At 46.9% G+C, this 26,746-nt stretch overlaps 1 protein-coding gene across 1 annotated transcript; it reads right to left on the bottom strand.

Moving 5' to 3' along the window:
- Positions 1 to 8,704: 8,704 nt before the first annotated feature.
- On the bottom strand, positions 8,705 to 11,821 carry LOC147978689 (UDP-D-apiose/UDP-D-xylose synthase-like). Its single transcript, XM_087546452.1, has 10 exons — positions 11,354 to 11,821; positions 10,829 to 10,927; positions 10,671 to 10,744; positions 10,488 to 10,580; positions 10,250 to 10,401; positions 10,045 to 10,111; positions 9,854 to 9,940; positions 9,592 to 9,681; positions 9,424 to 9,513; positions 8,705 to 9,200 (listed from the first exon to the last, which is right to left on the bottom strand). Exons 1-3 carry the CDS (start codon positions 11,645 to 11,647, stop codon positions 10,721 to 10,723), a joined length of 417 nt encoding a protein of 138 aa, XP_087402578.1. The 5' UTR covers positions 11,648 to 11,821; the 3' UTR covers positions 8,705 to 9,200; positions 9,424 to 9,513; positions 9,592 to 9,681; positions 9,854 to 9,940; positions 10,045 to 10,111; positions 10,250 to 10,401; positions 10,488 to 10,580; positions 10,671 to 10,720.
- Between the last annotated feature and the right edge of the window lie 14,925 nt (positions 11,822 to 26,746).

The following is a 26,746-nucleotide window of genomic DNA, read 5'->3' as shown; positions in this document are numbered from 1 at the left end:
GTATTAGTTGTGAAACAATTTCCACAATGTCTTAATTCTATGCCAAACTCGTAATTCAGATATTCATCTCTATGATCATATCATAGATATCTTATCCTCTTGTCACGACGATCTTTCAACTTCACCCTGAAATTACTTGAACCTTTCAATAATTCAGACTCGTGATTCATCAAGTAAATATACTCAACATCTACTCAAATCATCTGTGAAGTAAGAACATAACGATATCCACTACACGCCTCAGCACTCATTGGACTGCACACATCAAAATGTATTACTTCCAACAAGTTGCTTTCTAGTTCCATTTTACTGAAAACGAGGCTTTCAGTCATCTTGCCCATGTGGTATGATTTGCATGTCTCAAGTGATTCAAAATCAAGTGAGTCCAAACGGTCCATTTGCATGGAGTTTCTTCATGCATATACACCAACAGACATGGTTTGCATGTCTCAAACTTTTCAAAAACGAGTGAGCCCAAAGATCCATCAACATGGAGCTTCTTCATGCGTTTTATACCGATATGACTTTGCGTAGCAGTGCCACAAGTAGGTGGTGCTATCATTACTATCTTTTGGCATGAACATGTGTATCACTACGATCGAGATTCAATAAACCATTCATTTTAGGTGTAAGACCATTGAAGGTATTATTCAAATAAACAGAGTAACCATTACTCTCTCCTTAAATGAATAACCATATTGCGATAGACATAATCCAATCATGTCTATGCTCAACGCAAACACCAATCTTGATGGTAGAGGGAGCGTACGATATTTGATCAACCATTGAAATACTTCCAACACATATCGTCATCTCACCTTTTTGGCTAGTCTCCGTTTATTCCATAGCTTTTATTTCGAGTTACTAACACTTAGCAATCGAACCAGTATCTAATACCCTGGTGCTACTAGGAGTACTAGTAAAGTACACATTAACACAATGTATATCCAATATACTTCTATCGACCTTGCCAGCCTTCTCATCTACCAAGTATCTAGGGTAATTCTGCCCCAGTGGCTGTTCCCCTTATTACAGAAGCACTTAGTCTCGGATTTGGGTTCAACCTTGGGTTTCTTCACTAGAGCAGCAGCTGAATTGCCGTTTCATGAAGTATCCCTTCTTGCCCTTGCCCTTCTTGAAACTAGTGGTTTCACCAACCATCAACAATTGATGCTCCTTCTTGATTTCTACTTTTTGTGGTGTCAAACATCGCGAATATCTCAAGGTTCATCATATATGTCCCTGATATATTATAGTTCATCATGAAGCTCTAGCAGCTTGGTGGTAATGACTTCGGAGAAACATCACTATCTCATCTGGAAGATCAACTCCCACTCGATTCAAATGATTGTTGTACTCAAACAATCTGAGCACAAGCTCAACAATTGAGCTTTTCTCCCTTAGTTTGCAGGCTAAGAAAATCATCGGAGGTCTTATACCTCTTGACGTGGGCACGAGCCTGAAATCCCAATTTCAGCCCTCGAAACATCTCATATGTTTCGCGACGTTTCAAAACGTCTTCGGTGCCTCAACTCTAATTCGGTGCCTCAACTCTAAACCGTTTAACTGAACTATCACGTAGTTATCAAAATGTGTATGTCAGATGTTCGCAACATCCACAGACAACGTTCGAGGTTCAGCACACTGAGCGATGCATTAAGGACATAAGCCTTCTATGAAGCAATGAGGACAATCCTCAGTTTACGGACCTAGTCCGCATAATTGCTACTATCAACTTTCAACTAAATTTTCTCTAGGAACATAACTAAGCAGTAGAACTGAAGCGCGAGCTACGACATAATTTGCGAAGACCTTTTGACTATGTTCAGGATAATTAAGTTCATCTTATGAACTCCCACTTAGATAGACATCCCTCTAGTCATCTAAGTGATTACATGATCCGAGTCAACTAGGCTGTGTCCGATCATCACGTGAGACGGACTAGTCAACATCGGTGAACATCTTCATGTTGATCGTATCTTCTATACGACTCATGCTCGACCTTTCGGTCTCTTGTGTTCCGAGGCCATGTCTGTACATGCTAGGCTCGTCAAGTTAACCTAAGTGTTTCGCATGTGTTCCGAGGCCATGTCTGTACATGCTAGGCTCGTCAACACCCGTTGTATTCGAACGTAAGAATCTATCACACCCGATCATCACGTGGTGCTTCAAAACGACGAACTTTCGCAACGGTGCACAGTTAGGGGGAACACCTTCTTGAAATTTTAGTGAGGGGTCATCTTATTTACTACCGTCGTTCTAAGCAAATAAGATGTATAAACATGATAAACATCACATGCAATCAAATAGTGACATGATATGGCCAATATCATATTGCTCCTTTTGATCTCCATCTTCGGGGCTCCATGATCATCATCGTCACCGGCATGACACCATGATCTCCATCATCATGATCTCCATCATCGTGTCTTCATGAAGTTGTCTCGCCAACTATTACTTCTACTACTATGGCTAACGGTTAGCAATAAAGTAAAGTAATTACATGACGTTTATGTTGACACGCAGGTCATAAATAAATTAAAGACAACTCCTATGGCTCCTGCCGGTTGTCATACTCATCGACATGCAAGTCGTGATTCCTATTACAAGAACATGATCATCTCATACATCACATATATCATTCATCACATCCTTTGGCCATATCACATCACATAGCATACCCTGCAAAAACAAGTTAGACGTCCTCTAATTGTTGTTTGCATGTTTTACGTGGCTGCTATGGGTTTCTAGCAAGAACGTTTCTTACCTACGCAAAGACCACAACGTGATATGACAATTGCTATTTACCCTTCGTAAGGACCCTTTTCATCGAATCCGATCCGACTAAAGTGGGAGAGACAGACACCCGCCAGCCACCTTATGCAACTAGTGCATGTCAGTCGGTGGAACCGGTCTCACGTAAGCGTACATGTAAGGTTGGTCCGGGCCGCTTCATCCCACAATGCCGCCGAATCAATATTGGACTAGTAACGGTAAGCATATTGAACAAAATCAACGCCCACAACTACTTTGTGTTCTACTCGTGCATAGAAACTACGCATAGACCTAGCTCATGATGCCACTGTTGGGGAACGTAGTAGAAATTCAAAATTTTCCTACGTGTCACCAAGATCTATCTATGGAGTCATCTAGCAACGAGGGAGGAGTGGATCTACATACCCTTGTAGATCGTGCGCGGAAGCGTTCAAGAGAACGGGGTTGATGGAGTCGTACTCGTCGTGATCCAAATCACCGATGATCCTAGCGCCGAACGGACGGCACCTCCGCGTTCAACACACGTACGGAGCAGCGACGTCTCCTCCTTCTTGATCCAGCAAGGGGGAAGGAGAGGTTGATGGAGATCCAGCAGCACGACGGCGTGGTGGTGGAAGTAGCGGGATTCCAACAGGGCTTCGCCAAGCGCTGCGGGAGGAGAGAGATGTGTCATGGGAGGGAGAGGGAGGCGCCAGGGCTTAGGTGTGGCTGCCCTCCCTCCCCCCCACTATATATAGGGCCAAGGGAGAGGGGGGGGGGCGCAGCCTTGGCCCTTCCTCCAAGGAAGGGTGCGGCCAGGGAGGAGTCCCTCCTCCCCAAGGCACCTCGGAGGTGCCTTCCCCCTTTAGGACTCTTCCTTTCCTTTGACTCTTGGCGCATGGGCCTCTTGGGGCTGGTGCCCTTGGCCCATATAGGCCAAGGCGCACCCCTACAGCCCATGTGGCCCCCAGGGCAGGTGGCCCCACCCGGTGGACCCCCGGGACCCTTCCGGTGGTCCCGGTACAATACCGGTGACCCCAAAACTTGTCCCGATAGCCGAAATAGCACTTCCTATATATAATTCTTTACCTCCGGACCATTCCGGAACTCCTCGTGACATCCGGGATCTCATCCGGGACTCCGAAAAACTTTCGGGTTACCGCATACTAATATCTCTATAACCCTAGCGTCACCGAACCTTAAGTGTGTAGACCCTACGGGTTCGGGAGACATGCAGACATGACCGAGATGACCCTCCGGTCAATAACCAACAGCAGGATCTGGATACCCATGTTGGCTCCCACATGTTCCACGATGATCTCATCGGATGAACCACGATGTCAATGACTTAATCAATCCCGTATACAATTCCCTTTGTCTAGCGGTACGATACTTGCCCGAGATTCGATCGTCGGTATCCCCATACCTTGTTCAATCTCGTTACCGGCAAGTCTCTTTACTCGTTTCGTAACACATCATCCCGTGATCAACTCCTTGATCACATTGTGCACATTATGATGATGTCCTACCGAGTGGGCCCAGAGATACCTCTCCGTTTACACGGAGTGACAAATTCCAGTCTCGATTCGTGCCAACCCAACAGACACTTTCGGAGATACCTGTAGTGTACCTTTATAGCCACCGAGTTACGTTGTGACGTTTGGCACACCCAAAGCACTCCTACGGTATCCGGGAGTTGCACAATCTCATGGTCTAAGGAAATGATACTTGACATTAGAAAAGCTTTAGCATACGAACTACATGATCTTGTGCTAGGCTTAGGATTGGGTCTTGTCCATCACATTATTCTCCTAATGATGTGATCTCGTTATCAATGACATCCAATGTCCATGGTCAGGAAACCGTAACCATCTATTGATCAACGAGCTAGTCAAATAGAGGCTTACTAGGGACATGGTGTTGTCTATGTATCCACACATGTATCTGAGTTTCCTATCAATACAATTCTAGCATGGATAATAAACAATTATCATGAACAAGGAAATATAATAATAACTAATTTATTATTGCCTCTAGGGCATATTTCCAACAGGACATTGGATGTCGTTGATAACGGGATCACATCATTGGGAGAATGATGTGATGGACAAGACCCAATCCTAAGCCTAGCACAAAGATCGTGTAGTTCGTATGCTAAAGCTTTTCTAATGTCAAGTATCATTTCCTTAGACCATGAGATTGTGCAACTCCCGGATACCGTAGGAGTGCTTTGGGTGTGCCAAACATCACAACGTAACTGGGTGGCTATAAAGGTACACTACAGGTATCTCCAAAAGTGTCTGTTGGGTTGGCACGAATCGAAACTGGGATTTGTCACTCCGTGTAAACGGAGAGGTATCTCTGGGCCCACTCGGTAGGACATCATCATAATGTGCACAATGTGATCAAGGAGTTGATCACGGGATGATGTGTTACGGAACGAGTAAAGAGACTTGCCGGTAACGAGATTGAACAAGGTATCGGGAACCGACGATCGAATCTCGGGCAAGTACAATATCGCTAGACAAAGGGAATTGTATACGGGATTGATCGAATCCTCGACATCGTGGTTCATCCGATGAGATCATCGTGGAACATGTGGGAACCAACATGGGTATCCAGATCCCGCTGTTGGTTATTGACCGGAGAACGTCTCGGTCATGTCTGCATGGTTCCCGAACCCGTAGGGTCTACACACTTAAGGTTCGATGACGCTAGGGTTATAAAGGAAGTTTGTATGTGGTTACCGAATGTTGTTCGGAGTCCCGGATGAGATCCCGGACGTCACGAGGAGTTCCGGAATGGTCCGGAGGTAAAGATTGATATATAGGAAGTATGGTTTTGGCCACCGGAAGTGTTCCGGGCATCACCGGTAGTGTACCGGGACCACCGGAGGGGTCCGGGGGTCCACTGGGAGGGGCCACGGGCCCCAGAGGCATACATGGGCCAATAGTGGGAAGGGACCAGCCCCTAGGTGGGTTGGGGCGCCTCACACCAAGGCCCAAGGCGCCTCCTAGAGGGGAGGGGGGCAAACCCTAGGGCAGATGGGCCTTAAGGCCCACCCTAGGTGCGCCCCCCTCTCTCCCCCTTGGCCGCAACCCTAGATGGGTTTGGGGCAGCCGCCACCCCTAGGGAGGCAACCCTAGATGGGGGCACAGCCCCTCCCCTTCCCCTATATATACTTGAGGTATTGGGGGCTGCAAGACACACGATTTGATCTCTCCCTGGCGCAGCCCTACCTCTCTCCTCCTCGTCTCTTGCGGTGCTTGGCGAAGCCCTGCTGGAGTACCACGCTCCTCCACCACCACCACGCCGTTGTGCTGCTGCTAGATGGAGTCTTCCTCAACCTCTCCCTCTCTCCTTGCTGGATCAAGGCATGGGAGACGTCACCGGGCTGTACGTGTGTTGAACGCGGAGGTGCCGTCCGTTCGGCACTAGGATCTCCGGTGATTTGGATCACGACGAGTACGACTCCTTCAACCCCGTTCTCTTGAACGCTTCCGCATAGCGATCTACAAGGGTATGTAGATGCACTCTCCTTCCCCTCGTTGCTGGTTTCTCCATAGATAGATCTTGGTGACACGTAGGAAAATTTTGAATTTCTGCTACGTTTCCCAACAGGAGCATCCACAATCAACGAGTGCCAAAACTTAACACGAGCCTTGTGCCAAAGCTTAACACGAACCTTGACTGAGAGCTCCGCCACGGAAGTTCAAGACGATTAGCAAGGCGGGGAGGCGTCATTGCTTCGTCATTGAGCAAAGGTGAACCAAGACGAGACCAAGAGCCCGAGGCTCGCCTCAACAGAACTGGGTCATGAGCATGCATAGAAGCAGACCGGAGACCACACGTAGGACAGCCGAAGAGAAACACCTGAAGAAGAAACACCACCCTCGGTCCTGAGCAGGCCGCACCACCACCACCAAACGCACCACCCACAACCACACACAGCAACAGACGCCGTTGTTTGGGTCTCCAAGACAACGCCTCCAAGGAGGTAGTGTTGTCGAGCACACAACACCGTCATCCGATCCGGCAAGCCCGATCTTGAGTTTTTACCCGGAGACCATAAACAAAGAACTGTAGGTGCTGTAGCTCCACGACGGCACCTCCTACGAGGAAAACGACGTCTGTAGACGCCGCTGCCGCCGGCATCAGCATAGCCGATGCAGGGTTCTCACCCGGAGTTTGAGCACATCCCTACAACAATACGGCAGCCGACCACCACCGCCGTCGAACCCTCCAACGATGAAGAAGCACGACGAACCGCCTCGGCCAGCCGCACCTCGCGGAGACCACCGACGGCCAAACTCAACACTAGACGCCAGATCCATCAATGGCCGGCCGGACGCAGAGCCACCGGACGCAACGCAAGCCACCGTGCCCCACCAAGCACCATGCCGGCAAGGAGCAGAGGGGTGCCGCCCGAGGCCAAGAACCACCATGGTTCCGGGCTGCAGCCATATATCAGGCACGTCGACGCGCCCCACGCGCGCCATCGCACTCCTGCCGGAGGCCAGAAACGAAGCGCCCGCAATGCAGACTGAAGGCGGGGGGATCGAACCTTGCTGTTGCAGCACCTCCCACAAAGAGCCACAGCCGGCGCGACGCACACCACCAGACCAAAATCACCAGGCGAGGAGCACGGGCTGCCACCCCGAAGCTCCGGATCCAGCCGCACGAAGATGCCACCACGAGCTGTCACCACCAGATCCACCCGAAGCTGCTACACGAGCTCCAGCTCCAGATCCGCCCGATGCAGCCACCGCCAGGACCAAACGGGGCGGCCCGTCACACAGCCGCACGAGCGTCGTCCCGCTGGAGGTCGACGGCGAGGTCGTCGTGGTACTCCAGCCGCCGGCCCGCCTTAGTCATGCCCAAAACCCCATGGCCGAGCCTCCCTCCACCCCAGTACCATCGACCGCGAGCGAAGCACGCCGCCAGCCGCAGATCGACCGCCAGATCTGGTACCCCAGATCGAGCCCCCAAGGCAGCCCCGGGGAACCTCGCGCAGCCCACCACGCAGCCCCAGGAGCAGCCGCAGCCGCGCAGTACGCACGAGCGCCCGTCGCTGCCACCCGTCGCCGCGCCGCCGCGCCCTGCCGTCAGCATGCCGCCACCAGCTTGGACCGGCTGCCCGCGCGAGCCACCATGAGCCGAGGGGAGAGGAAGCCCCGCTGCCGCCTACGCAGGCCAGGCTTCGCCTGGCGGCGCCTAGTGGCGGCGGCGAGGAGGAGGGAGGAAGTAGGCGAGCGGGGGCGGCCGGGGATGGGGGCTCGCCAGCCGCTGCTCGCGGGAGCGAGAATAGAGAGTCCCTCTCCTGTCCTGGGAAACAGTTGCAACTAACCTCGATGAGTTTCTTGAGATATCAGTTACAGTTCCTGCTGATATGTTCTTTCCGATGCACAAAACGTATCCTTTCAAGTTAAAAGAGATTGACTGTAGATAAGTGTGACAGTTTCTTTTTCACTTTTGCAAGTTTATTGAAAGAAAGTTAGCTGACAGCAACATAGGGGCTGATGCTGTTTATCTTCTTGCATTTTTCAGTGTTATTTATTCTAGTAGTTCTTACCGAGTCAGTTTTGTCCTGCAATTTGTCTCGCAACTTCTGTAATTCATCTTGAATTAGTTTTGTCAACATTTTTCATAGGTGATGTTGACCCAATGCTTAGAATCCTACTTGAAATGCATGGGTTTCAACATCCGAAAAATGGCATTCCTGGTTAGCTTTAGATGAGTGGTGCTGCAACACTTGCTTCCATACCTCCTTGAAGATGGCCCCGTTTCAAGCATTACTAGGGGCAGGGGCGCGCCTCTTGAGATACTCCTCTGCGCTCATAGGCTGTCTACGGACTTTATTGTCCCTGCTTTAATCAATAGCCATCTAACCATCAGGTAGATGTTACCACTAACCAAAATATACACTGGACAATAGCTTCGTATGAGTCTGTTAAAAGAATAGAAGCCACACTATTTATATTGATCTGATCATACTATAGGAGGCCAATAATTTGGCAAGTCAATAATACACATGAATAACAATATGCCATTGCATAACAAATAAGAACCTTGCACCCATGTAAATCTCATGCTGCAACAGCCGCCAATATTCCGACGTGTTGAGCTTCTGCGTGCTCACGATGGCCGAGACGATGCCGGGGAAGGCTTTGGTACCCCACCAGTCGTCCTGCTCCGACAACATATAAATCTGCCCAAGGAGAAAAACCATCACTGTGTTCAGTTTCAGACTAACTTCGGAGTTCAAGTACAGTACTATGCAACAAGGCTGCAGCTCTGATGCTCATCATATGATTGGACCACGGTCTCCCCATAGGCGACTCTTGGTTGGTGAAGGCTCGCTCCGCCATCGTTAATCGGTCATTGATCTCTTTGACTTTCAGCATGCGTTACCTCGTGTTATGGCCCCACTTTTGTGCTTGCAACATCTATTGTCATGAGGACAGCAGATAGTCCATGTGTCAATTGTTGGAGCTACTTCTACACGCCAACTTAATGATAATTTCATGAAAAAAACATGTGTACCAATCAATATGAAGCGAGTCTATCGTGATTCTGTTTCAGTTTCCTTAATGAAACTGGATCAGGGGATTACTCAGTTGTCCCCTACGCGTCTAGGTTACATATCTCAGTTGCCAGAAGAGAAAATACCTCCAGTTCGGATGTGTAGGGGGACATAATTGAAGGGAATGATCTCATCATCCGCAAGTCTCAAGGCAATCAGACCCTAGACGCTCACCACTGCATGAGTACCCAGTAAATGGGTTAGTCAGGGCTATAGTGAACTTTCTGAATTTGAAAAGATAGCTCGCTCAGTACATGCTACATGTCCGTGGAACAAAGGGTCTCCAAACCGCTCCATCCAATCAAAATCATCGTACAGAGAGTGGTAGACAGGGTATTCTGAAACTGCAAGAGCAACAATATTTATGGCAGATGCTAGAGGAATAATAATAAGGCGAGCTGTAAATATATGGTTTGCTAGCCTACTGTTTTGTTTTTTTAAATGAATCAGAACAATGCTATAGAAAGGGGGCACAGATTTTCAGGCTTATACGCCACCAAGAGCGTTTTCACTTACATAATCCATAAGAGATGTCAAGTGAAGGGACTCCAATGTGCTGGACAAAGCTGCAAAGTCTGTTCCCGCACCGGCCACTCTAGCAATCTGAAAATAGGAGCTTAATACTTCAGTATGTTTCAATCAAATGAAGCTCTCATGATCGCTCATTTGTGCCACAACAGAATTATATGACAATTACACCATTATACCCATCGGAGGATTCTGGCGAATCATGTAGTCGTACAAGGTATGAGATGGATCATCAGGATCGGGTACCTTCAATCATGAAAATGAAAGGATCAAATAATAAATAAATTTGGAATCTATGTAGAACAGTCTCTAATATGTACTCAGTGCTGCTCATGGAGTTTAAATTCTATGCTTATAAAGGCTTTAGGTGCAGAGCTAAAATACCATTCTGCTTGCTTCCTTGATTCATTCATCGAGTTGTGGGGTTGCACAGAGCGTCAGACTTCCAGGCCCAAACATTGACATCTCTACGTTCAGACAAGCAACAGTTCTTGAAGAAAACATATCCATGTCCTCTTCGGTCCATTCCGTAGACCCTATATGAGACATTGGATTTTTCTACGCTTTAGAGCTTACACTTGTGGATAAGAAAGCATCTGAGAGCATGCGAGCAAGAACATACCAGCGCAAACTCTTCTGCATCCCAACTGCAGAAGATGATTGTTCGCCTTGGCCTCCATCTTTTCTTTTCTAGCTTGGAAAGCCTCCCTGCAATCTATAAACAAAAATAGGGCATTGGCATTACCCTCAATTTATCAAAGATGCCTTGCATTCAAAACAGCCAGTATTCGGTAAGGTTGATTACCTCGAGCATAGCTGCTGTTCCGCCGTTAGGATCCACTGCCTCAAATGTTTTTAGTACATTTTTTCATATGCTGGCTACAGAAAGCGAATATAAGCTATGTAGCAGCAGACTTTCAATAGAACAAGTACATCAGGGTTGTTTGGTTGTAACTGATTTACCTCGCCCTGTGTTTGCCGTTTCGTGAGCTTATGCCGTACAGATGGATCAGCATCATTTATAACAACTTCTCGTGCTATAAGCTCATCCGGTAGTTTTTCCTGGGGCAACAAGAAACACAGAGATAGTAAATATGAATACTTAGTCCCAGTAACACATAGGCTAGCTTGCTTAGTTTACTGCTAGAGACTGTATCATGGAGCACAGGCCTGACTTAGTTTCTGAATTGCAGCAGCTGTAGCACTCTGAAGCACCGGTGGAACAAGCTGCGGCGGCAAAGCATAAGGGGCGGCAGGATACGCAGTAGTGCTAGGGAATTGAACGCCGGATAGAGCTCCCGTGTTCAAGACGGGCAGTCTCGCCGCCGCAGCTGCAGCGACCAAATCCTTTGCGGGTTGATCCCACTTCCTCTTTTTTACAGAAAAATATATATGGCAAAATCGGCCCTAGCATTCCATTTTTCGCAGACCAATCCGCCATTATAGGACAAGAGCGAGCGGGGAAGGAGGGGAGGTGGGAGGGCGCACCAGATCGGCCATCTTGACGAGGCCCTCCATGCCGGGGTCGTTCTTGACATTGACGCGGTGGAAGTTGCTGCAGCAGGCGAGGTGGAGCGGGGGTGGGTCGACGAGGCGGCAGATCTTGTAGCAGTAGACGTCGACGGCGAGGACGGAGTCCGGGATCTCGGCCATGAGGTGCTTGCAGAGGTGGGAGCAGATGAATCTGCCAGCCCCGATCACGCAGATGGTGAGAGGCGCTACGAGCACGCCGTCCAGATCCAACCTGCCGTCGCTGGCGGGCGTCAGCGTCGACAGCGACATCGTCCTGGCGGTCGAGCGGGCGAGCCGATCTGAGAGATTTTTGGGAGGAAAGGAAAGAGAGGTTGCGTAATCCAGATCCGGCTCGAGGAAAGGTGCGTCGGGCTCGAGGTGAATCCATCTTCCTCTTTTCTTTCTTCTGAACGAGGGAAACGAGGAAAGTAGTGGCCTCTCGGTTGGTATTTTTTTTCATCGACAAAACACGCCAACCTTTTTTCTTTTGAGCAGAACACGCCAACCCCTTTTGCCCACGTGGAGATGGCCAGGGGGCGCTATTGTAGCGACGCGTAATTTATATCCCTGGACAATGCTGAATCGGTGCAAAACAGATAAATGGCTACTCAAATGCTCAGGGATAATCTACTCAAAGCACAAGCTAGGAGGAAGCAGTTTGCTGACAGAAAAGAAAATACTAGGGAATTTTCAGTGGGCACAATGGTTTACTTAAAATCCAGCCCTGCAGACATACTTCCTTGAGCGTTCACATGCTCTTAAAGCTACATTCCAAGTTTTATGGACCCTTCAGAACACTGAAAAAGATTGGGAACTGTTCTTACAAACTGCTGCTCCCAGATGGATGTAAACTGCAGACCACGTTTCATGTGAGTCAGCTCAAACAACACATTGGCCTAGAGGTCATTCCCACTCCTCAGCTTCCTCTTGTCGGTGAGCAAGGTCAAATCAGAATGGAGCTTGAAGCCATTTTAGACAGGAAGCTCATCCGAGGCCGCGGGGTGATATCAGTGTGCCTGTAGTTCAATGGTTGACTAAATTGGTAAATATGCCAGTAGAGGAGACGACGTGGGTAGACTCGGGGTCCATCCGGAAAGTTTTTCCTTCATTTTCGCCTCGAGGACAAGCCGTGCTTCAGAGGGGGGTATTGCCACGCTCAGTACTGAATTTACACTCTTAAGATAGTCTTCAGTGAGGTGTTCATCTTCCAGCACGCGTCCTACACCGCTTGATGAAGATCCAGCGGCTCCCAGTCATTCCGGTGAACCGGTACGCAGATGGTCGAGAAGATAACATGGTGGACGCGGGATCTTCATCCAACGACTGGATTTTAATTATCATTTAGCGCTTTTACTGTTTCCATGTAGTAAATTTACTTTAAGCTCTTTTACCTTTGCTTTGGACTGTAATGGCTATATAAAGCCTCCCATCCCAGCTACGTGGAGGCATCGAGTTGTAATCAGGGTATAAACCCTAGTGTAAGGGCATATTTATCCCTTATTAGTTTTGGTGATTGATGATAATGCTTTTGCGGACTAATCGTGTGCATTGAGCATTTCAGATATATCATGTCTAAGCACAAGACGAATTTGGTGCCCCTCGGAGCTTATTGAAGACGGCGTTTCTCTACGTTTCTTTCCGGTGGATTTGAGTCGTAGGAAAGTCGTACTATTAAGAGGGGGTCCGCCTTGGAAAGGTTTGGGTGGAATCATCACGTACACATATGTTCCTTTCTGCACCACCTTTCCTTTGGCTCCTTGGAGCATCCTCCGTTTCTCCGTGTCTACGCAAAATAAAGGACTTCTAGTGTTGCTGAACTGGGGCATGCGGTAGTACTGCTCTTCGGAGCAGTAGTACCGCAGGGCCTTCCGGTAGTACCGGCCATGGGCGCGGTAGTACCGCAGGTGCTCACGGTAGTACCGCTCCTTGGGCGCGGTAGTACTGTGGCCTCAGGCCTAACTCAGCTGTGTGAGCGGAAGTAGGGGCGGATGTAATTTTTTACATCCGCGCCCTACGCGGTAGTACCGCTCCAGGCTTGCGGTAGTACCGTGGCCTCGGGCCAGGCACAGCAGCACGAGCGGAAGTAGGGGCGGATGTAATTTTTTACATCCGCGCCCTACGCGGTAGTACCATGCCAGGCTTGCGGTAGTACCGTATCAGATTTTTGCATGGATCAAAACTCAGCGGAAGTAGCCACGAATGTATTTTTATATGTCCGTGCCTTCCCAGCCTAGACTATCCCTGCCTTGCGGTAGTACCGCGCCAATGGTTCTACCGCTCTCTGCTACTACGCTACAGGTCTGGTCTAGCTCCTGCCTCGCCAGCGGTAGTTGCTCTAAGCTTCATTTTCGCCCGATCTCTCTCCCTAGCCAATCAAACTTGTTGATATTCTAGGGATTGGTTGAGAAGGCCCCGATCTACACTTCCACCAAGAGAAATTTGATTCCCCCCACCAATCCCTTGCGGATCTTGTTACTCTTGGGTGTTTGAGCACCCTACTAGGTTGAGGTCACCGCGGAGCCATATTCCATTGTGGTGAAGCTTCGTGGTGTTGTTGGGAGCCTCCAATTAAGTTGTGGAGATTGCCCCAACCTTGTTTGTAAAGGTTCGGTCGCCGCCTTCAAGGGCACCAATAGTGGAATCACGGCATCTCGCATTGTGTGAGGGTGTGAGGAGAATATGGTGGCCCTAGTGGCTTTTTGGGGAGCATTGTGCCTCCACACCACTCCAACGGAGACGTACTTCCTCTCAAACGGAAGGAACTTCGGTAACACATCCTCGTCTTCACCAACTCCACTCTTGGTTATCTCGTCCCTTTACTTGTGCAAGCTTATCTTGTATTACATTCCTTGCTTGCTTGTGTACTTGTTGTAGCATCATATAGGTTGCTCATCTAGTTGCTTATCTAGACAATCTACTTTGATGCAAAGTTTAAATTGGTAAAGAAAAGCTAAAAATTGTTAGTTGCCTATTCATCCCCCTCTAGTCAACTATATCGATCCTTCCAATTGGTATCTGAGCCTCGTCTCTTTGTTAAGGACTTTGCCGTCCGAAGAGTATGGTTGACACCGTAGACGGTGAGGAGGAGCACCCTGGTGTGATTCCGTCCTCGTCTACGGCCGATGGGGGAACCTCGGTCTCACGTGAAGAGTTCAATGTGGCTTTGAACACATTGAAAACCTCCATGACGGCCGAGGTCAAAGGCATGCTCAAGAACTTTCTTGATGGTCTCAATTTATCCACCGCACCATTGGAAGTGGTCGATCCCACCAACAAGGTGACGGATGCTAACTCCGACAAGGAGGAAGCTACTAGTGAGAAAGTTCCTTTGTCTAGTGGTAGAAATGGTAGTGGCATCTTTGCCCATGTGGAACCTCCTCCTACTTATGGAGGACATATTCCCTCCACTCATTTAAATCATGTCGGCTCTCCTCCTAAGATTGTGAAAAATGAGGATTTTGACGCTTGGGTATATCGCCTTAAACATCATTTAAATCATGTTAATACTAATCTTTGGAGAATCATTGAGCAAGGTTTTTATCCGCATGACCCAAGCAACTTCACCCCTAGAGAAGCCGCGGATCATCAATTCAACGAGAATGCTCTATTCATCATCCAAGATGCAATTCCATCCGAAGATCTTGCACATCTCCGACCTTTCACCATGGCCAAGGAAGCATGGCACCATGTTGTCTCCCTTATAAGGGAAGCGCAAGCATTCAACGCTCCAACTATGAAGTGGTGCAAGGTGAAGTCGATGAGTTTGCAATGAATGAAGACGAAGAACCTCGTGAGCTTTACCGGAGGTTAACCACTCTCGCGGTCTTACTCCGAGATCATGGGAGCAAGGATACGGATGACAATTGGATCAAGCGCAAGTTCTTCAAGGTCATGATGCCTTACCACAAGGCCATGTCCTCCGTCATCCGTCAAAGGCCGAACTTCCACACCTTGTCCTCAAGTGAAGTGTTGGATGAGTTTGTGGCAATGAGGATCTTGGACAAGACCACCGACAATGCGGTGTTGCGTTCTCAGAGAGCTAAGAAGCCCAACCTTGCTTTGAAGGCCAAGGTTAGTGTGGAAGAAGAGGATGAAGAGGAAGAAGAGGAGAGCAATCCTGAAGATACAAAATATGCTTATCATGAGCACATGGCTCTCGCTTCAAGGCAATTTTGGAGCAAGAAGAACTCGAGGCCCAACTTCAACAAGAACAACTCAAGTGGCGCGAAGGGCAAGCAACGAGTGATGACTTGCTATAATTGTGTCAATGTGAGCCACTTTGTTGCGGAGTGCCCATATGAGAAGAGGGAAGACAATGGTGGCAAGCTCATCAGAAAAGACAAGGCCAAGTCCTTCCCCACCAAGAGCAACTTCACCAAGAAGACTCCTTCCAAGGGGTTGGTGGCACAAGAAGATTACAATGAGGATGATGGTGATGATGATGAAGACGGTGAGTGGGTTGCCATGGCCTCCGTTGCCATTGCGACAACTCCAAGGGTGTCTCTCTTTGACTCACCCAGTGAGAACATCACCGCCAAGTGCCTCATGGCTAAAGCCACCAATAAGGTAACTCCCAACATCAAGACTACCATCATTACTAATCCTTCTTTAACGGATTGCATTGATGAAAATGAGGGGTCTAATGAGGAGGAAAATGAATTTGAGTCTTTTATGAGTAAGCTCAAGGGTAAATCCAAGAAGCACTTTGTTGCTCTCTTGGAACAACTTGGTGAAGCCAATGACATGATCGAGGCTCATGAAGAAACCATCTCTAAGATGAAGGGTCATAGTCGTGACTATGCCGATGAGATATCGGATCTCTCTAATGCGCTTGAGGAAGAGCGCGGTCACCGTGTGGCTCTTGAGGAGGCACACAACGACGACCATGCTAAATTAAAGAAAGATCTTGATCATGCTCTTGTTGTATCTCGTGTGCTAAATTCTGAGAAGGCCAAACTTGGGGTTGATCTTGCTAGACTCAAGGAGGAGTTTGATATACTTGACAAGGCTCACAAGGCCTTGAAGGGTACTCATGCTAGTCTTAAAGAGTCTCATGATCAACTCCAAGTGAAGCTAACCAAGGAGAAAGCCACTTTTCCTCATATGGTTTTAATTGATAATGCAAATGCTACAAACCCTTGTTGTGAGCATGTGCATCTTGTTGAGGAGAATGCAAAGTTGAGGGAGCAACTTGAGAAAGGCCTTGTGTCGTGCATACAAGGTGAGAAGAACTTCAACGACCTTTTGAGCAATCAAAAGGAAGTTGTGGCCAAGGAAGGGATTGGGTTCGCACCCAAGTCCAAGAACAAGAAGAAGAATGACAAGGCCAAATGACCTCCTCCTCTCAAGCAAACTTTTGTGAAAGAGGGAGAGGGTGCTTCTAAGGAGAAGAAGAAGAACAATGTGAAGGGTGGTGGTGCCAAGAAAGGCAATGCCACCCCTTCCAACAAAGCCGGTGACTTTAACCCTTCCTATGTGTTATGCCGTGCTAGTGATGGACATGTTTATGCTAAATTTGTTGGTTCTCCTTATGAGTACATTGAATGGTCTATTTGGGTTCCTAATACCCTTGTCACTAACATCAAAGGACCCATTACAAAATGGGCACCCAAAAACAAGCATTGATCTCTTGTAGGTGTTTGCTTCCGGTGGGGGATCATGGTTGCTCGATAGTGGAGCCACTAATCATATGACCGGAAGCAATGACTTGGTGGTGGACGTGCACAAGATTCCATCTATGCCCACCAATGTCGAGTGGGGTGATGCCTCGTCCTCTAAGGTATTGGGACTTGGCAAGGTTGTCATTTCTCATGATCTCACGATCGAGAAGGTCATGCTTGTTGAGTCCGTTGCATACAATTTACTTTCCGTTCGTCAACTTGCAATCATGGGCTTTGCCACTGATACGTCTCCAATGTATCTATAATTTTTTATTGTTCCATGCTATATTATATTCTGTTTTGGATGTTTATTGGGCTTTATTATACACTTTTATATTATTTTTGGGACTAACCTATTAGCCGGAGGCCCAGCCCAAATTGTTGTTTTTGCCCGTTTCAGTGTTTCGCAGAAAAAGAATATCAAACGGAGTCCAAACGGAATGAAACCTTTGGGAACGTGATTTTCGGAACAAACGTGATCCAGAGGACTTGGAGTCTACGCAAAGCAACGAACGAGGAAGGCACGAGGTAGGGGGGCACGCCTACCCCCCAGGCGCGCCCTCCACCCTCGTGGCCCCTCGTTGCTCCACCGACGTACTTCTTCCTCCTATATATACCCATGTACCCGGAAAACATCAAAGACAGAGCCAAAACCCTATTTCCACCGCCGCAACCTTCTGTACCCGTGAGATCCCATCTTGGGGCTTTTTCCGGCGCTCCGTCGGAGGGGGCATTGATTACGGAGGGCTTCTACATCAACACCATAGCCTCTCCGATAAAGTGTGAGTAGTTTACCTCAAACCTTCGGGTCCATAGTTATTAGCTAGATGGCTTCTTCTCTCTTTTTGGATCTCAATACAATGTTCTCCCCCTCTCTTGTGGAGATCTATTCGATGTAATCTTCTTTTGCAGTGTATTTGTCGAGATCCGATGAATTGTGGGTTTATGATCAAGATTATCTATGAACAATATTTGAATCTTCTCTGAATTCTTTTATGTATGATTGGTTATCTTTGCAAGTCTCTTCGAATTATCAGTTTGGTTTGGCCTACTAGATTGATCTTTCTTGCAATGGGAGAAGTGCTTAGCTTTGGGTTCAATCTTGCGGTGTCCTTTCCCAGTGATAGTAGGGGCAGCAAGGCACGTATTGTATTGTTGCCATCGAGGATAAAAAGATGGGGTTTATATCATATTGCTTGAGATTATCCCTCTACATCATGTCATCTTTCTTAATGCGTTACTCTGTTCTTCATGAACTTAATACTCTAGATGCATGCTGGATAGCGGTCGATGTGTGGAGTAATAGTAGTAGATGCAGGCAGGAGTCGGTCTACTTGTCGCGGACGTGATGCCTATATACATGATCATACCTAGATATTCTCATAACTATGCTCAATTCTATCAATTGCTCGACAGTAATTTATTTACCCATCGCAATACTTATGCTATCTTGAGAGAAGCCACTAGTGAAACCTATGGGCCCCGGGTCTATTTGCCATCATATTAATCTTCCAACACTTTGCTATTTCTATTTTTGTTTATTTTACTTTGCATATTTATCATAAAAATACCAAAAATATTATCCTATCATCTCTATCAGATCTCACTCTCGTAAGTGACTGTGAAGGGATTGACAACCCCTTTATCGCGTTGGTTGCGAGGTTCTTGTTTGTTTGTGTAGGTGCGAGGGACTCGCGCGTGGTGTCGTGGTTCTAGGTCTGAAAGTAGAATGGGGGGTAGTGATGTAGAGGAAAGATCCTAGCTATGGAGGAGTTGTACACACGAGTTTTACGAGTTCAGGCCCTTCTCGGAGGAAGTAACAGCCCTACGTCTCGGAGCCCGGAGGCGGTCGACTGGATTATATGCGTGTGAGTTACAGGGGGTGCGAACCCTTGTCACTGAGGAGGGGGTGGCTTATATAGAGTTCGCCAGACACCTCTGGCCCTCAGTTACGCAGGGTTTAAAGTTCATTAAGATAGGGCGTTACTGGTAACGCTAAGAATAAAGTGACACAAAGATCATTAAAGCTACATAATGACCGACCATTGCAATGTGGAGTGGCTTCAGATCTTCTATCAGTTGAGTGGTAATCTTCACGGTCGAGTGACTTCTGTCTGTCGAGTGGAACACTTCATGGTCGATTGAAAGATGATTCTTCTTCGAATGCTTCTGGTGATAAAGTGATGTCCTTGGGGAGGGTATCTGGGTCAGGCCTGTGACCCTACCCTAGGTACATGTCTTCGTCATTAGCCCCCGAATGGATCGGGGTTTGAGTGGGGAAGGAGTTGAGAAATACTTCCGCCTCGTTTTTACTCTTCGGGTGTGTCTGGTCCTGGATCAACGAACCGAGGTGACAATGTGAAAGTGCAACTATCCCTAGGTGGTTTTGGTAATTCATAACAACATATAGCTCATTGAGCTAATGCTATTCCAAGATGATTATTTCAGGAAAGCTCAATGATTGGCATGGCATGGATGTGAAAGTGGAACCCTCAAAATGCTAAGGACAAAGGATTGGCTCAAGCTCAAAAGCTCAAGACTCTTCATTTTATATTTTAGTGATCCAAGATCACATTGAGTCTTTAGGAAAAGCCAATACTATCAAGGAGGGATGAGGTGTTGCTTAATGAGCCTCTTGCTTCATGTGCTTAGTGATATGCTCCAAAACCCTCAACTACTTTCCCATATCCACATATGACCTAAACCCTAAGCCAAACTCGGTCATACCGATTCTTTCTATCCGGCGCCACCGAGTTTCACTTATCATAAGCCACTGCCAAACCCTAGCAATTCGGTTCTACCGATAGGGATCTCGGTCTCACCGAGATGGGATTGCAAACTCTCTATTTCCCTTTCATAACTTTTCGGTCTCACCGAAAGAGCGAATCGGTCCCACCGAGATTGCAATGTAAATTCAGTGTTTCCTTTTTGTAACTTTTCGGTCTCACCGAAAGAGCAAATCGGTCTCACCGAGTTTGCCTGACCAACTCTCTGGTTAGCTAATTACCAAAATCGGTCTCACCGAGTTTGTGTAATCGGTCTCACTGAGATTACGTTATGCCCAAACCCTAACCATATCGGTCCTACCGAGTTGCATGTCAGTCCCACCGAAAATCTCTAACGGTCACTAGGTTTACCTTTTCGGTCTGACCGAGTTTGTTGATTCGGTCCCACCGAGATTGGAAAACTGTGTGTAACGGTTGGATTTTGTGTGGAGGCTATATATACCCCTCCACCTCCTCTTCATTCGTAGAGAGCCATCAGAACACATACACAATTCCAACTCATATGTTCTGAGAGAGAACCACCTACTCATGTGTTGAGACCAAGATATTCCATTCCTACCATATGAATCTTGATCTCTAGCCTTCCCCAAGTTGCTTTCCACTCAAATCTTCTTTCCACTAGATCCAAATCCTATGAGAGAGAGTTGAGTGTTGGGGAGACTATCATTTGAAGCACAAGAGCAAGGAGTTCATTACCTACACACCATTTGTTACTTCTTGGAGAGTGGTGTCTCCTAGATTGGCTAGGTGTCAATTGGGAGCCTCCGACAAGATTGTGGAGTTGAACCAAGGAGTTTGTAAGGGCAAGGAGATCGCCTACTTCGTGAAGATCTACCGCTAGTGAGGCAAGTCCTTCATGGGCGATGGCCATGGTGGGATAGACAAGGTTGCTTCTTCGTGGACCCTTTGTGGGTGGTTGCTTCTTCGTGGACCCTTCGTGGGTGGAGCCCTTCGTGGACTCGCGCAATCGTTACCCTTTGTGGGTGGAGCCCTCCGTGGACTCACGCAACCGTTACCCTTTGTGGGTTGAAGTCTCCATCAACGTGGATGTAGGATAGCACCAGCTATCCGAACCACGGGAAAAACATCCGTGTCTCCAATTGCGTTTGAATTCTCCAAACCCTTCCCTTTACATTCTTGCAAGTTGCATGCTTTACTTTCCGCTGCCAATATACTCTTTGCATGCTTGCTTGAATTGTGTGATGATTGCTTGACTTGTCCTACAATAGCTAAAATCTGCCAAGAACTAAAATTGGGAAAAGGTTAAGTTTTTATTTGGTCAAGTAGTCTAATCACCCCCCCTCTAGACATACTTTCGATCCTACAAGTGGTATCAGAGCTTTGGTCTCCATTTGCTTTGATCTCCATAGCTTTTGGTGGTCATAGCCTTGGTTTCACAACCTAGGAGAGTATGGCGTCTAGCGAGGGAAATTATCACCGTAGAGGTCCTTACTTTGATGGTACTAATTTTGCTAGTTGGAAGCATAAAATGAAAATGCATATTCTTGGACATAACCCCGCCGTTTGGGCTATTGTGTGTGTTGGTTTGCAAGGTGACTTCTTTGATGGGAAAGAACCAAACCGTGAAGCTACCGCGGATGAGTTGAAGATGTTGCAATACAATGCTCAAGCTTGTGATATTCTCTTCAACGGATTGTGCCCCGAAGAATTCAACAAAATCAGCCGTCTTGAGAATGCAAAGGAAATTTGGGACACTTTGATTGATATGCACGAAGGTACCGACTCTGTCAAGGAATCCAAGTTGGATGTGCTTCAAAGTCAACTTGACAAGTTCAAAATGAAGGATGGTGAAGGTGTCGCTGAAATGTACTCTAGGCTTGCTCTCATCACAAATGAGATTGCCGGCTTAGGAAGTGAAGAGATGACCGATAGATTCATCATCAAGAAGATTCTAAGAGCCTTGGATGGAAAATATGATACCGTGTGTACATTGATCCAAATGATGCCCAATTACAAAGATCTCAAGCCAACGGAGGTGATTGGAAGAATTGTTGCTCATGAGATGTCACTTAAGGATAAAGAGGAACTTCACAACAAATCAAGTGGTGCCTACAAAGCCTCATGTGAAGCCCCTACATCATCAAGTGAGAAACAAAACTTCAATGAAGAATTGAGCTTAATGGTGAAGAACTTCAACAAGTTCTACAAGAGTAGAAGCAAAGATAGAAGCTTCAAGTCAAGGTCCTACAATGACAAAAGATCTTCTAGTCGAGAGCGAAACTGCTACAGTTGTGGAAGACCCGGACACTATTCCAATGAGTGTACGGCTCCCTACAAGAGAAGAGAAGATTCTCCAAAAGGAAGAAGCAAAGAATCACCACCAAGAGAGAGAAGGAGTAGAGATGATCGTTATGAATGAAGATACTCACGGAGAAGCAAGGATTCGGAAAGGAAGGAAAAATCATCAAGGAGCTACACAAAACGAAGACATCAAGCTCATGTTGGTGAATGGGTATCCGGCTCCGACTCCGACAGCCACTCCGAGAGAAGTTATCACTCCGACTCCGAAGATACTCAAGATGAAGGTGTTGCCGGTCTAGCACTTGTGTCAACCAACTCCTACGACATATTTGACTCACCAAATGAAGGAATTGGAAGATGCTTCATGGCCAAAGGTCCTAAGGTAACACACCCCGAGTATGTTGATTTCAATAGTGATGAAGATGACTTGTTAGGTGATGATTTGCTTGTTGACAACTCTAGTGATGAATACTATGATGAAACATCAATTAATCATGCTAATCAAGATAAAACGAATGACAATGATAAGGAGAATATTGAGGCTCTAACTAAGGAACTAAACACTCTTAAGTTAGCTCATGAAACTATCTTCGAAGATCATCGAGAACTTTTAAGAGCTCATGAGAAATTACACTTTGAAAAGCTCAATCTTGAGCAAGAGCATGAGTTCTTAAAAGCAATCAATGATGATCTCCGCAAGAAAAGTTCTTCTTACATTGCCAAGCGTTTACTCTTATCCACTTACATGCCTCAAGTCAAGTCTAGTAACAAGAACAAGAAAGATTCTTCCTCTAGCAGTAACAATGATCATGCTAAATCCAATACTGTTGCTTCTAGTAGTTCTCTTCATTCCACTAATGATTCTCTTAGCCAAGTTACACTTGAGCAAGAAAATAGCTTATTGAAGGGAATTATAGAGAAAGGAGTGTACAAAAGCCTTGACGGGAGTAAGCAATTCAAGGAAATTGTGCGCAAGCAAGGAATGCACCGGAAGAATCAAGGTATTGGTTTTGAACGAAAGTTCAATGCCAATGGAGCTGAGTGGGAAGAAGATCAATACCCAAAGACAAAGTTTGTTCCACAACAAGAGAAGTATGATACTTCTTTCAAGGGGACACAAGCTCAAGATGATCTTCCACCACAAGACTACAAGCAAAAAGGCAAGGACAAGCTTCAAGAGGAAATTGATGCATTTGAAGAAGCTCCTAAGACCTTAGTCAAGTGGATTCCCAAGACTACTTCAAGTTCCACTTCATCAAGTACGACTACAACTCCAAGGATTCCCATCAAGATGGTGTGGATCCAAAAGAAGAAGAACTAGAGAGTTCTTGAGGGTGACTCCGCCAACATACTTCACTCTTATCATTTTGGCAAGAACAAGTGCAATCAACTTCCACATCTTGCACTAGTTCAAGGAGTCACAAACCCTCTTGTTGGTAAGACAAGGGACAAGGTAACCTAAAAGTTTTCATGGACATCATCTTGTGTGTGCATCACTCTATGTCTATGGATATCCTTGTTTGTTCCTTGTGGGACAAACCCATCTAGGTATTGAAAGTGCAATTCACTCAAATGGATAGCTCCAAGTGATCTACATCAACATTGAGCATCCACATCTTCAACATCTACATGAAGTCATCATCGACAAAACCCGAGGTTAGTTCATCCCTCTAAGGGGGGATATCACATCTAGGGGGAGCTTTACTCTAAGACTTGAGCTAAAGCAACTCTAAAGATGTGAACACAACAATGCTTTATGTAAAAGTGGTAACCCCACTTGAGCTTAAACGATGAGTATGACCTATGATCAAGTGTTCTCACTTGACTCCTAAGTCAATATACTCATATATAGATGACCTTGTCATCGCAAATTGCTTGATAGATGCTAGAATTGGTTGTGCATGCCTTGTCACATATTTCATTTGCCATCTTATTGTGTGAGCATGCTGGTTGCATATTTTACTCATTCAAGGACATCCACTTGTTGTTTTGATTGTTTGGTTTTATTTCCTTTTGCCAAATGGATGGACAAGAATGCATAAGAACCTCCTCTAGCTATCTATGCTTTTCTCATCTCAAACTCTATTCATGCTACATCACAAAATTTGATCAAGTCAGATTCGAACCACTCTGTGTGAGGAGCGCTCGGAGTCCCCGATTCGTCATAGACTTAAACTTCCAAAACCTCTTTATGATTCTTGGTCTGACCGATACCCCACTTTCGGTCCTACCGAAATCATTAAGTTGATCTAGGTTTTCGATCTCGGTGCAACCGATTTGAACCTTTCGGTCACACCGAGTTTCAGTAACTGCTTGCAGTTATGAATCTCGGTGCCACCGAGTTGTTCCACTCGGTCACACCGACAGGGTCGGGCTATATATAGTCACGGGCAAAATTTGGAAATTTCTCCGAACCCCTTCGCCCGTGCGATAGCCTGCTCTGCCAACGTGGTCTCTGGATCGTCTCCTCGCCGCCAGCCGCCTCCAGTCGCTGGTCTCCATCGCCGTCAACGGAATTCTACTCCGCCGTTGCCGCCGTAGCGAGTCTCCGCCGAACTAGGGTATGGACTCGATCTTTGTGCTATTCTCCAATCCGATTCTTAGCACATTGTGATCATCATGATTCTTGCCACGATTGAAACACTCCTATCCAGTCAATGCGCTCGTAGATTAGGTTTGATTCGAAAATTTTAGGGTTAGGTTTCCGCCGAAACCATCTCGGACCCACCGAGTTGAAAAACTCAGTCCCACCGATTTGGCTTATGCCATTGCACAAGTGAGACTCGGTCTGACCGAGAATTACTTATCGGTGTGACCAATTTTGGAACTTTGTGAAACCCTAGCAGTCTCGGTGCCACCGAACTGTGACTCGGTCTGACCGAGTTCACTAGTTTAGGTTCCAAAACTGCTTCGGTATCACCGAGTTTAAAAATCAGTAGATCCGAGATGATTTCAGTGGGAAACTAAAACTAAGTTTTTGGATCATTCTTTTGCAAAAATCTCTGCATTTTGTGATGCTCATCTATTCTACCTCATCTATAAACTATTCACAGGGTCAGCAGACAGCTTGTTCATCATGTCAGATCAGAGTGACAGCCAGAATGTGTCAGAACAGCAAGTGTAGATGAGTGAGGGCACTAGTCCCTCAAGTTCTTCAGATGATGGCAGCAGAAGTACTCCTAGCAATTTGCCAAAAGCTGCCACCAGACAAAGGAAGAAGAGAACTTCAGATTCTGAGGATGAAGATTATGTGGCAGAAGAGGAAGCAACTTCCAAGAGAGTTGAGCCAGCACAGGGCACAAAGCCAGGCTTGAAACTCAAAAGGCCAGCAGGCAGGCAGCCTATGTCAAAGGCCAGAGCTTCAACTGAGAAGCCCACTCCCATAGAGCCAGTTGCTGCTGAAGGAAAGAAAAGGAAGGAAAGGGTCAAGAAGACCGTAGCCAGAGTGCTTGGAAAGGCTTCCATCATGGAAGAGGAAGAGGAAGAGGAAGAAGAGGTTGCTGCACCAGCACCTAAGGCACCTAAGCTTATGGGTGATGCTATCAGGACAGGGGCTGCTGCATCTAAGCCCAAAGAAGCATCCAAAGCTGCCTCCAAGCCCAAGTCTGCACCAAAGAGAAATACAAGAAGCATCCCAGCTGCTGAGAAGAACAAGGCCCCAGTGCCTGAAGCTGCAGAAGAAGATGATGAAGAGCAAGTTCTCAGAAAACTCAAGCCCAAGATCCCAGACCACAACGATGCTCATCCTGTGGCTGAGGATATGAAGCTCAGGAGAGACTCAGGGCTGAGGAAGTGGAGAGAAGCAGATCCGTATGCTTCAAGGAGAAGGACTGCTGTGGATTACAGGTTTCACACCAAGGAACAGCAAGATTTCTATGAGACAGTTTTGCTTGATAAGAAGCCCATTGTTTGTGACATGAGATGGGTCGACTGGACCTACATGAAGGAAAATGAGGAACACTATCCTGGTGTGATTGACAGCTTTAGTGCATGTGGAGTAGCAGACTTTGTTGGGCAGAAGCTCACAAAGTGGAATGAGGAGCTTATCATGCAATTCTACTCCACAGCACACTTTTATCCAGATGGTAGGATAACTTGGATGTCTGAGGGTACGAGGTACCAATCTACAGTTGCTGAATGGGCTCAGCTGATCAATGCCCCATAGGAGCATGAGGATGACTTGGATGTCTATGCCAAGAAAAAGATGGATCATAACTCAATGTTCAATATGTACAAGGAAATTCCAAATGAAGCTCTTGAAACTTTCAAATTTGGCTCAGTGCATTATCTTCTGTCAGGGCTGCCAACTATTAATTGGATTTTGAGGCACACTCTCTTGCCCAAGTCAGGTGATCACAAGATGATCAGAGGCCATGCAATCAACTTGCTACATATCTTTGATGTGCCACAGAAGTTCAAGGTGATGAGCCTCATGGTAGAGACCATTAAGAGGACAGCAGCTGATCAGAAGAGGAGCTGTGGGTATGCCCCACAAATTCAGGAGCTCATCAACTCCAAGATGGGCATATGCATATACTTACTGGACAAGGAACACCTGCCCATCCATCCAGATTTTGAGGACAATCAAGTTGTGATGACTGAGAATGAACCATCGTCTGCACAAGCACAAGCAAAGAAGGAGAAGGCAAGGAAGGAGAAAG

Source organism: Triticum urartu, chromosome 3A (genome assembly GCF_056163025.1).
Source record: "Triticum urartu cultivar PI428250 chromosome 3A, HENAU_Tu73, whole genome shotgun sequence".
Taxonomy (NCBI): Eukaryota; Viridiplantae; Streptophyta; class Magnoliopsida; order Poales; family Poaceae; genus Triticum; species Triticum urartu.
Note: the sequence above shows the minus strand (reverse complement) of the source record. Positions and strands in the feature narration are given on the sequence as shown.